General features: G+C 35.3%; 1 protein-coding gene across 1 annotated transcript; it reads right to left on the bottom strand.

Moving 5' to 3' along the window:
* Positions 1–2,157: 2,157 nt before the first annotated feature.
* On the bottom strand, positions 2,158–11,327 carry LOC131543890 (ubiquitin carboxyl-terminal hydrolase 37-like). Its single transcript, XM_058781697.1, has 16 exons — positions 11,159–11,327; positions 10,974–11,075; positions 10,697–10,795; positions 10,429–10,518; positions 10,145–10,181; positions 9,654–9,803; positions 9,367–9,492; positions 8,947–9,073; positions 8,610–8,746; positions 8,379–8,478; positions 8,212–8,291; positions 8,019–8,122; positions 7,414–7,516; positions 7,076–7,158; positions 6,656–6,980; positions 2,158–3,640 (listed from the first exon to the last, which is right to left on the bottom strand). The coding sequence occupies exons 1-15, from the start codon at positions 11,325–11,327 to the stop codon at positions 6,826–6,828; spliced, it is 1,662 nt and encodes a 553-aa protein (XP_058637680.1). The 3' UTR covers positions 2,158–3,640; positions 6,656–6,825.
* Positions 11,328–11,608: the final 281 nt, after the last annotated feature.

Below are 11,608 nucleotides of genomic sequence, written 5' to 3'. Positions count from 1 at the left end.
TGAAACATGATGCAATAAACACAATCTCACAAATCATCATAACTAACACAATGAAAACAATGTAAATGACTTGTTGAGCAGGGTAAACTGTGTAAGTGATTATTACAGGAGTTTAACCACTGTTCGAGTCACAGGCTTCATCACTGATAGACTCCAGCGATTATAAAGAGAACAACATTTGATCGCTTTTCTGTATATAAAATAATCACAGTATCAATAAATCAAGCTACTAACAGGAACAGTGTGAAACTGATTTAGTTAACTGTTATCTGTTTAATCATTGCCTTGATTTACAAATGCATAAACCACAGTAAACCACTTTGTAACAAAGAACATCTGTACATCTATTTTATCTGTGTCTGCTTTTATCTTTAACAGATTTACCCACATCTACAGTGATTGTGACACCAAAGACTATATTCACTGGAGAGACAGTCAATCTGACGTGTGTTATAGAGTTTGATCATAATAACTGGAGATATGAGTGGTTTAAAGACAGTGTAATGTTACAGACGTCTGATCGTTACACTGTAAACAGAGACACTCTCACTATCAGAGGAGCTACTGAGTCTGATCAGGGTCAGTACTGGTGTAGAGGACAGAGAGATGAAAGACCAAAATCATCACAGGACAGTAACCGAATAAATCTGTCTGTTAATGGTGAGTAAATACTGTGATAAACACTTGCCTGCTGTTGAGCATTAATATACGCACTGATGCTTATTATCAGCCTTATTATCATTGGATGTTTATCAATGTTATCTTTATTAAAATTAATGTTATAACCAGCAGGAGCACAGGGGGTGAAGTCAGAAGCCTTGAAATATTAGGTTTTATGAAATATTATCATATATGACTAACAATCAGATCTGCATGTTTATGTTCTCCGGTCTCAGCAGCTTCATCTCTTCTTCTGGTCGCTGGAGTGGTTTTGGGATTGTTGTGCTTGTTGATCTTCATCTCACTGCTGCTGCTGCTGTGGAGATACAAGAAGAACAAAGGTGTGGAGCAGTTCATAACATGATTAATACAACTGAACAGCAACAAAGGAAAGATACAGTTTCTGAATAAAGGCTCATGAGAAGATCTCACTGTAATCACTGCAGATACTCTTAAGTGACCATAATGCTCTTTGTTTCTATTATAGATCAGCAGCGTAACATTAACCAGACATCAGTCCCAAATCAATCTGGAGAATCTCAACCAGAAAACTCTCCTCTACAGTCTGGTCAGCCTCAATAACTGATCAATTAAAGGGATAGTTCACACACACACACACACACACACACACACACACACACACACACACACACACACACACACACACACAGAATTAAGCATGTTGTTTCAAATCTGTATGACTTTGACATCTGTGGAACAAAAAAATATATATTTTGAAAAATATATATATATATTAATATATTATTATAATTATTAATATAATATGTACAAATAATTGTAAAAAATCAGTTGGGTTCATTTTGGACCCCAGCATTCTTCAAATATATATTTCTGAACCATCCCTTTAAGCTTCATAAATATATATATATATATATTTTTTTCTTCAAGACTGCTTTGCTGTTTACATTTTCTCCTCAAATGTTTGTTTTCTGTCCAGCAGATCCTGATCACATTTATGATGACGTGACTGAAGTGAAGAAGAGACACAAAGGTTGAGTTTAAAACCATCTTAACACATACCATTCAAAATCAGCAAATATCATTCATTAATGTTGACGTGTTTGTTTTAGATGATCCAGAGTCATATTGGGAGGTCATATATTCAGAGGTCACTGTTCAGAAAGAGATATCTGTGGATAAAGGTTAAAAACCCCTCTTCACTACAACTGGACGATATGTCATCAGTCATTAACCAGTAACTTTAATAGTGTTTCAAAGTATGGTGCATAAAATAAAAAAATGTTTTGTTTTGTTTTTGCAGATGATCCGTGGCAGAGTCAAATGAAGTGACATACTCAGAAGTCAGAACAAAAGTAAATAAATGCAAAAGCAAAGGTGTGCAAAATTATGAACATTTTAATTTTGGGGGTGAACTATCTCTTTTAGTATTAAACATCATGCACCGTTTCTGCTACAGATCAGAATGACTCCTAAAGCTGTGGCTCATTGAGGAAATATATAAATCTTATAAAAAAAATTATTGATGATTTGTGTTCTTCAGATGCTGATGCTGGAGTTGGTGATGCAACTTATGCTCTTATTAGGAAGAAGGGTAACCAAAAAAATTAAATAAAACAATAATTCTGTTACAATTGTACAATACTTTTATAATAACTGACAGCAAGCTCACAATTTACACTTGTTGTCAATATAAAATACAGAATAAATAGTATAAAATATTAAAGTGTAATTGGCCTTAGGTTGATAGTTCAATCTGTTTTTGTTGTTTTGTTTTACAAAATAATGCTTGTTTTTGCCAAGTCATTAGTCTTTTTTTTTTTATTGTTTTATACATATCCACATACTGCTTTTTACATTCATATATTTTTCATTCTTTTTTTTTGCAGTTAATGAGTGAGTTTTATATATATTTATATTTTATATTAACAATTAACACAATTAATTAATTACAATTAACTGAGACTTGTTAAAGCACTTGTGTATCATTGCTCTTTTGCTGGTTTTGATTGCTTCTATTGTCCTCATTTGTAAGTCACTTTGGATAAAATCATCTGCTAAATGACTAAATGTAAATGTAAATGTTTTCTTTGCATGAGTTTTTCACAATTGTTAATCTACTGCCATTTTAAAAATAGGTTAAAGTAATTCCAGATTAGAAACAAGTCAGCCTTTAGCTTTGACTGTAGAACTTTTTAAATTTTTTTTTTTTTGAGGACGTGGGTTGATTATGCAGTTATTGTTATGAACAAAATAAAGCACCATATGTTGGACAGTTGACCATTAGAGTAATGTCTGTTTCCTGAGCTGGAGGACATGTTTGTGTCTTCAGCATCTTTTACCAGATATGAGTCATGAACATCAGACACTGATGAGGAAACATGAATGAACACTTCTATGAGATCACCTCGTGGAGTCAGTCAGAGTCCAGCACATTATGATGAGAATCCTGCAGTTGATTCCTGAAGCGCACCTGACTTATATCTTCATGACAAGTAGAGATGATCAGCATCGTCTTTCTACAAAAAACAACTAGAAGCAATATAATTATTTTAAGCAGACTTTCAGACTTTAAACAGAAATTCAAATTCTTAAATTAAGATGCATGATAAACAAACCAAAGCATAGCAGAAGAATATCATCAGCTCTGATGTGTTGTAAAGTGATGATACACTCATTCACCGCAGGACAATTACACAAGCTACAGAAATTAATTATATTATTAAAGTATATACAAGCATGTAAAAGTTCAGAGTTCAAACTTGAACAAGAAAAAAAAATAGAAATAGAATTGAAAACAAGTACTTTTTAAATGAATGGACAGAAGAGAAAAGAGACGATTCCTGGATTGTTTGTTTTTGAAGGGAATGCATCCTCCGATCTACATAAATGTGTTTATGTTCACGAGAATCATTCGTGATCAAGCTTTAATAATAAATAACCAGCTCTCCCTTCAAGAAGTTACTCTGCACAAAAGCAGACGATCAGCAGCATCTCGATCCTACAGAGAGTGAAGAACACTAAAAACAAAGTAGAAATAGAATAGAAAACAAGTAGCTTTTGAGTTTGTTGTTTATTAAAGTGTCTTTATCCGGAGACAGAACAGAAGCACCGAAGAGAAAAGCAGATGTTCATTACGCTGTAGACCTGTGTGTGCTGATACTGCTCTTTATTTACTCTGATTTATGGAGTAATCTGGATTTCTGGATTTATGTTAAAATAACAGTGCAATAACATATTTTTACATTTATGCAAATGAATATGCAATATTTGTAACATAAGTAATAATAAAATAAAGAGACAGTTATTTAACAATATGTTGAGTAACATTTGTACAATCTTCAGTTACAACCGGCACATTTGATGGCAGCCGTAATGTTGAAGTGGCCCTCAGTGAAAATGAGTTTGACCCCCTGTAGAGTGTGTGGAAGCACAATAAAATTCATCTTCTGAGTCCATTTTCTAATTTTTTGTTGATTTTAAATTTAATGAAGTTTGAGTGTGAGTTCATGTTTTCTCAGTATGTAGAACAGCCTGGAGCTCTTGGTTTCTGAGAAACTAATAAAAAGATTTAAGACAGAACAAGCACTGAATTAGGCTAAATATCCAAATATTTCAAATATATAGATAGTTTTGGTCATTGTTGAACATTTTAAGTCAAATATATATGAAGATTTTACGTCATCTTGAGGCCCTCGTTCATGTTTGCTGAGGCCCCTAGTGGCCCCTGGTTCAGAATCACTGATCTAAACATTTGTGTAGTGTCATATGTGTAGTGTTCAGTTAATTGTTGAATCCTATCTAGTGTTTTGTAATATCTGAAGTGTTCCTGCAGCTCAAACAGTACAGCATGGCACTAGAGATGACAAGCTCCTGAGTTCAGTTTCCAGGGAATACATGAACCAGTGAAGCGCATGCACTCACAGCAGCAGCAGAAGTGAGGGGAAACAGTGACAGAGCGCACAGGGCCCAGAGGTCTGTTTTACACAGGGCCCAGAATTCCTAGCGATGCCACAGAAGAACCATTCTTGGTTCCCCAAAGCAGCTTTCAATGAACAGCTCCTAAAAGAACTGGCTTTTCAAGCCTGAAGAACATTTAATAACCTAAAGAACCTTTTGTGCAAAGGAACGGTTCAGTGGAGGTTAAAGGTTCATCATGGAGCCACAGACGCAAATAATGGTTTATTATAATGCTTTATTTATAAAAGTGTTCCTGAAATACAGTGCAAGTCACTTTAGAATGTTAATTAATTTTTTTTTTTTTAAATGTTAAGTTAAATTATTATTATAATTTTTTTTGTGCATGTTTTTCTGCTTAGATTGTGGTAAAAGCATTAATGTGTTTTATTAATAAATAAAGTATTAAAGTAATAAATAGTATTATTAAAATGTAAATATAATTTATTAAAAGTAATTAATGTATTAATGGTTATTTATTACTTGTTTTTTTATTACTTTATTTTATTATTTATTTGTATTACTTTATTATTGTTTTATTAACTTTTTATGTATTACTTTAATATTTCTGTCTATCATTTATTACTTATTTTTATTTGTATTTATTATTGTTTATTTATTACTTTATTACATCATGTACTAATTATTTTTATTACTTTATTACTTTTTATTTTTACTATTTTATTAATACCTTATTTTTATTATCATTTTTAATGAAATACTTTAATACCTTGGTTTTTCATTTATAAATTTTATTATTTATTTTATTATTGTTTATTAGTTTACAAAATTTTGTATGCATTACTTATTTTACTACTTTATTTATACCTTATTATTACTTTTTAATGTAGTAATTTTTTATTTAATACTTCTGTTTTTCATTTATTACTTTTGTTTTTATTTTATTATTGCTTATTACTTTATTACATTTGTATGTATTACTTTATTACTTTTTATTTTTACTGCTTTTTAAACCTCATTATCATTATTATTTTTAATGTAATACTTTTTAATTTAATACTTCTGTTTTTCATTTATTACTTTTTATATATTACTTATTACTTCATTTATTTTACTTTTTACTACTTTTTATTTATACCTTATTATTATTATATTAATGTGTTTTATTTAATACTTGTTTATTACTTACTTATTTTTGTTTTTATTAATTACTTTATTTATTACATTTTTATGCATTACTTATTTTCATTACTACCCTATTTGTATTATTTTTAAATGTAATACTTAAGTTTTTCATTTATTACTTATATTTATTATTTTTATGTTATTTTTATTTTATTTAAAATTTGTTATTCATTATTTTCCTTTTTTTAATAAAGCATAAAGGAATAGAACAGTGAAGAATATGCTAGGTCCAAATTTAGCATGGAAATAATCATTTTGAACTATTTGCAAATAATATTTTTAAATTTGCATATGTTCATTCTTATTTGTATTCCTAATTACAAGAATCATATAAATGATACCATATTTTCAATTCAAAACATCCATATTAGTCAAGTATCGTAAAAGTATTGTTTCTATCGTAAAACAGTTGTTAAATATCAAATGTTTTGTTCGTTCTCTTGTACATGTGTTAAATCTGACACTTTTGCTTTGAATTCTCGCTCTGCTTCAGTGAACAGTAAACGCCGCCTGCTTTGATTTGATTGGCCGTCTCAGTGGTTTTGACAGTGACGAGTGCTGTTAGACTGCGAGGGCAGACCAGCCTAAAAACATCACTTTTAAACCTTTTTGTCATTCTGACAGCAACAGAGCGCTGTGTAATCGAGTTCAGCAGAGCACTGCAACAACTTACAATACTGGGGGAACAATTTAGCCACTTCTAACTACTGGGGGGGGATTATTGTCCCCCTCAATGTCTTCAGTGATTATGGCCCTGGAACAACCCCCAAAAGGACAAGAGAGGCGAAACACCACCAACTGTCCAAAAACAAATCCCATCCCAAACCCAAAGCTGCCATGAGACGAGAATCTGTGCCGCTCACGTCAAACCAACAGATGCAAGTTTGACCCCAAAAACATCCGACTGACAAACCAGAGCATGAGGGTTTCTCAAGACCCTCTCGACGGGATCTTCCTCACGGGGTCTTCCTCATCTGTTCCTCACCAAACGCTGCTCAGCTGCAGAAACAAGAGTGAGGAGGAGTTCAGAGTTTTTATCCCAAAGCAGCTGACCAAATACAAGTGAGGACTGAACACTGAATATTATGGGATGAAACTCCTCTTGACGTAAAACAGCAAGTATCCGTTGTCCCCGGCGTCCTCGGACACCTCGCTCCAGCTGCTTCTTCTGACAGACGCGTCGCTGCACCGCAGCCATCCGTCCTCCCTGCGCTCACGGATCTGACTGATGTAGTGTCCTGTGAGACCCAGAAACTTCAGCGTCCATTCACGACGGACTGGAACTGATCACATGACCAGCGAACGTACGAATGAGACGAATGAAAATTCTTACCAAAAAACAAATGGCTTCCCGCATGAGACACAACAGCAGAGAGTCTGTACTGTGAGCTGATGACGACTGGAGCTTCTTCCTGTTTAACACACGGAGATTATAAGATAATGCTGTCTGTCTGACTATCTATCATCTATCATCTATCTATCTATCTATCTGTCTATCTCTGTACATCTACTCCCTATTTATTATCTATCCATCCACCATCTATTCACTCATCTGTATATATTTGTACATCCATCCGTGCATATATCCATCCATCTATCCATCCCTATCTATCTATCTATCTATCTATCTATCTATCTATCTATCTATCTATCTATCTATCTCTTTCCTGTGGTGTCTGTGGAGCAACTCTGTTCTTTTTCCTGAATATTTTCTGGAGAAATGATCGGCTGCCTGCTCTGCTGTTTTCATCTGTCTCTGGCTGCTTTGTTCTCTCTGTTGAAGATCACAGACCAAAAAATAAAACACTTCATGAAAACTAAAAATAAAAGTAAATAAAAATAAAATAAAATTCTTCCTGAAGCTGTCTTAAAGAGTAATTAACAGTCACTGCAGCATTGCTAATTACAATCTTCGACGACTAAAACCCCCAAACACTGAAATATTACTTAGTAGTTGATAAAAGATCTGTCTCTCTTCTCAGGTTGGTCTTCAAAATAACTTCCAAATTCCAGAAGTTACATTTGTAAATAATCAGCAAAACATTTCCCGCACTTTGCACAAATCTAAACCTAATGCACACTGACATGCAACAAACCACTATTAAAAATAGATCAATTATAATATGCAAATCAGTGAAGAGAGACTGACATCAAAACACAATCAGATGCACAGAAGCCTGTTCAAATGCAATCAGATATAATGGTGTGCATCCAGGAATAACACTGTAATCACTCACAGTTATATGATGAACAGGACGGCTGTTCTGTAACTGTACCTTTAACGCAGGACAGCGTCAGCTCCTCAGGAATCTCCAGTCGATTCTTCAGCTTGATCATGGAGGACGTGAAGTCAAAGCGCTGCACCAGAAGGACCAGGACCCTGCAGAGACATGCGAGTGATCAGACGTTACAGAGCAGCTCATGATTGGCTGTTCTCCAGATCAGTAACTGATCAGCAGCGTGTCGTACCGAGGAAGAGAGAGAAACTTCAGGGTCTCAGAGGCCTGTGGTCCTCCACACAGACTGCACACGCAATCAATGAACGACGCCTGAGACAACAAACACAGACATCAGCTGATTAGAGACACGAGAGCCTCCTGTTCATGTAATATAATGACTTCAGCGCTGATACTCACGTTCATGTACTGCTGCAGACTGTCTGTGAGACTCGCATGAGGGCCGATGACCAGCGAGAGGCAGTTTGATTCCTCTGTGAAACTCTTCATGAGGCCGCAGCTAAAATAACAGAGTGAACATAAACGTTTCAATGTTGGGCTTCTTTTGAATGAGCATGAATTCATACAAATGCATTCATCTTTAGGCCAAACTTTTGGTGACATTAAATGTCAGATGATGCTTGGCATTACCTGTTGCAGGTGCGCTCGCTTCTGAGCTTGAACTCCATACTGGACACGGGGCAAGTGTATGAGGGATGAGACGATCTCAAGCTCATGCTTTCCTCTTTTAGACGGGACAGACAAGCCATGAAGAACTCGTGTGCATCCTGAGAGGAGATAGAGAAGGTAAATCCAGCTCATAAACAAACAGCTTACAGTCACCAAGACTGCAGAACAGTCCACATTTATATTGTTCAGCGCTGATAAGATCAGGATGAATTGTCATGGCTGGTTTGTGTGAAACAGCATAATCAAGGAAGTTTTGCTAATTAATCTAGTTAAGAAGCCTGGTTTAAGGCGTCCTCACCTGCTGACAGTGTCCCTTGAAAACTGGAAAGTGACTTTCTATGTAGCTTTTAACTTTAGCCAAGTGTGTTTCCTTCAGATCAGAGTCACTGCTGTCCATCCGGCTCATGTGCAGGTCAGTTAACGCTCTGGAAACAAACACATTAATATTACTAGAACTGTTAGAAAGTACTTTTAGCAAAACACAACACACAATTCTCGATGTAACACACAAAAATATTATGGCAAAAGTGTTTGCAAATGTTTGTTTTTGAGATGTGTTTGTGATGTTTTGAATGCAGTGCTTCATTTTGCACAAGATGTGAGGCATTTTGCATTTTGTGTGTAATTCTTGGATTTGTAAAAGTTTTGAAAATGTAAGCAGTTGAAAAAACTGTAAATATGAAGATGATAGATGTATTAGTTGAATTGTTGCTGGTACCTGAGCAGCGTGGCGCTGTCTGTGTGATTCTCCTGCTGCGAGAGCAAATCTTCCCGAAAGGGAGAAACGCTGAGGAGGCACTGAATGACGGAGTTCATATAGCACGTGTTTCCTAAATTAGGAAGACTGTAACCAGATAGCGTTGTTAGTGGACAGACATATTAGACAAACTACAGCTGACTGTATTTGTGCTTTTTTGATCTAAAGGTTTCTAAATATGTGAGACTAGTTTTGCAGAGAAGTTCATAATAAAGCACGAGCGTCCAGACATTCAAAAGCGTCTTTACCCCAGCGCAGCTTGATCAGCATCATCCTCCTCAGCTGATTTCTCTTCAGACGCTTCCTCCTGTTCCTCCAAAGACTTGAGCAGCTCCTTCAGTGAATCCTTGCTCAGATCATGCCACTGGACTCCGAAACTGGCCAGCAATTCTACAAGACTGAAGAAAACACCACACATATGTTACCTAATTATATGCCAAAATATGTATTTCAAAGGCAAGAAAATACATTTCCAATCTTAGAGTAGCCAACATTTATGCTGAATGCAAAATACATTTATGAATGCTTTTTAAAATTATATCAATATAAATATTTTTAAGTATATTTTCATAAATATACAACAATGGCCAAGAAATACATCTAAATGAACATATTTTGAAACATATTTTTTTGACCACTTTTTGTAAATCTGAAATACATTCATAATTAATTTGAAAACATGTTTTTTTTTCCTGAATGAGGGGGGGTCAGTAACCTGCTGCTACACACAGATACTCACCGCTCAACATCAATGGTCTCGAAGCTCAGAGCTGCGTCTGTAAAGAGATCAATTATGCAGTTTTAGTCAAACATTGTATCATACTACAGACATCAGCAAAGACTTTCTAAAACAGACAACATTCACTTCAATATCAGGACTGTTTGTCTACACTAGAACTTCAGTCTGGATTTTTTAACGCTTTCAGAAATATAATCTGGTATCAAAACATTTCAATACACAGTTAAAAAGGCATATCTGCATTTATTACTACTAAAACCTCTGGATGTATAATTAATTCTCACCTGTGAAGGATTTTGTCTCTTGAGCAGAGACTCTGTCTGCAGATGAAGGACCATCAACACTGAGAGAAGGAGGTTTAGTCCCTTCAACTACTGCTGAGAAGAAATATTACAATATTACAAATAATACAAGGAATGATCTGTTGTTCAAACCATTTGCCTGTTTTTTTAAATGTTCACAGTAAAGGAGTAAATCTGAATTTTACAGCTTTAACAGCTCAGATGAAGCAAAAGTAGAGTAGAAAAGCTGCAGAACTGAATCATATGTTACCTGTGACGGGTTCAGTCTCCTGAATCTCAGTCTGCAGCTCAGACGCTGTTTGTTCTGAGGATCTGACGTCTGCAGATGAGGAGGAACCAGGAGGAACTACTGCTGTGAAGACATGCTTTTGTCAATGTTAATGATACAAACTTTTTTATTGATGACATAAAGGTATAGAAACTAGGCAAGCTTTAGGAAGTAGATCCTGAACAATCAGAAACACATAGAGCTAAGAAAACCTGACCTCAAAAAGAATGTAAGAAATGTCTGTGAAAGCGTCTGTAACCTCCGACTGCTTCTTTCTTCTGGTCGGCAGTCAGCAGATCAACTTCTTGAAGCTCCTCAGAAGATCTGCCGACTGCACTCAGTCGTCGCTGGTCTTCTGAGTCTGGATGGAAGACGTCTTATCCTGCTCAGAAGACGAGGACACGCCACAGAATGACAGCATTCTGCAGAAGAAGCACCGCAGACCTTTAAATCTGCGTTTGCCTGAGGAAGAAGAGGAAGATGAGGAAGATGAGGGTGGTTTGTCTCGGTCTTCAGGAGCTGCACTGGACGAGTCCATCACATCCACTGAAGAACACAGCGCTAACTTGACCCTCTTCTTCTTCTTCTCCTCCTTTTTGGGATTTTTATCCATTTTTTCATCGGACTGATGAACGGCACGCACCAAATTCTAGAAGAATAAACATAACTCAGAATTAATACTTTATGCTCCGTAATCTGTTCATAAATAGAGACTGAGGCACATTGCTACACTCTTAACCCGAATTAGTTGACAATATTTAGGAATAATTAGCCTATTATTCTCAGCTGGTTCACATTTAAACAAATTTATACAAAGCATGCATACAGATATGCATAAAATGCTTAAACAGGTTTACTTGTGTACTATTACTAGGTTTACTATTTATTTGTGTA

This window comes from Onychostoma macrolepis, chromosome 07, assembly GCF_012432095.1.
Source record: "Onychostoma macrolepis isolate SWU-2019 chromosome 07, ASM1243209v1, whole genome shotgun sequence".
Classification (NCBI taxonomy): domain Eukaryota; kingdom Metazoa; phylum Chordata; class Actinopteri; order Cypriniformes; family Cyprinidae; genus Onychostoma; species Onychostoma macrolepis.
This window is presented reverse-complemented; position numbering and strand designations above follow the sequence as displayed.

Coding starts and splice junctions, on each gene's coding strand:
- LOC131543890 (XM_058781697.1), bottom strand. CDS start 11,327: ATGGATAAAAATCCCAAAAAGGAGGAGAAGAAGAAGAAGAGGGTCAAG. Junction 11,076..11,158: donor AGGCAAACGCAGATTTAAAG/GTCTGCGGTGCT, acceptor TCTTCCATCCAG/ACTCAGAAGACCAGCGACGA. Junction 6,981..7,075: donor GGGAAGCCATTTGTTTTTTG/GTAAGAATTTTC, acceptor TGGGTCTCACAG/GACACTACATCAGTCAGATC.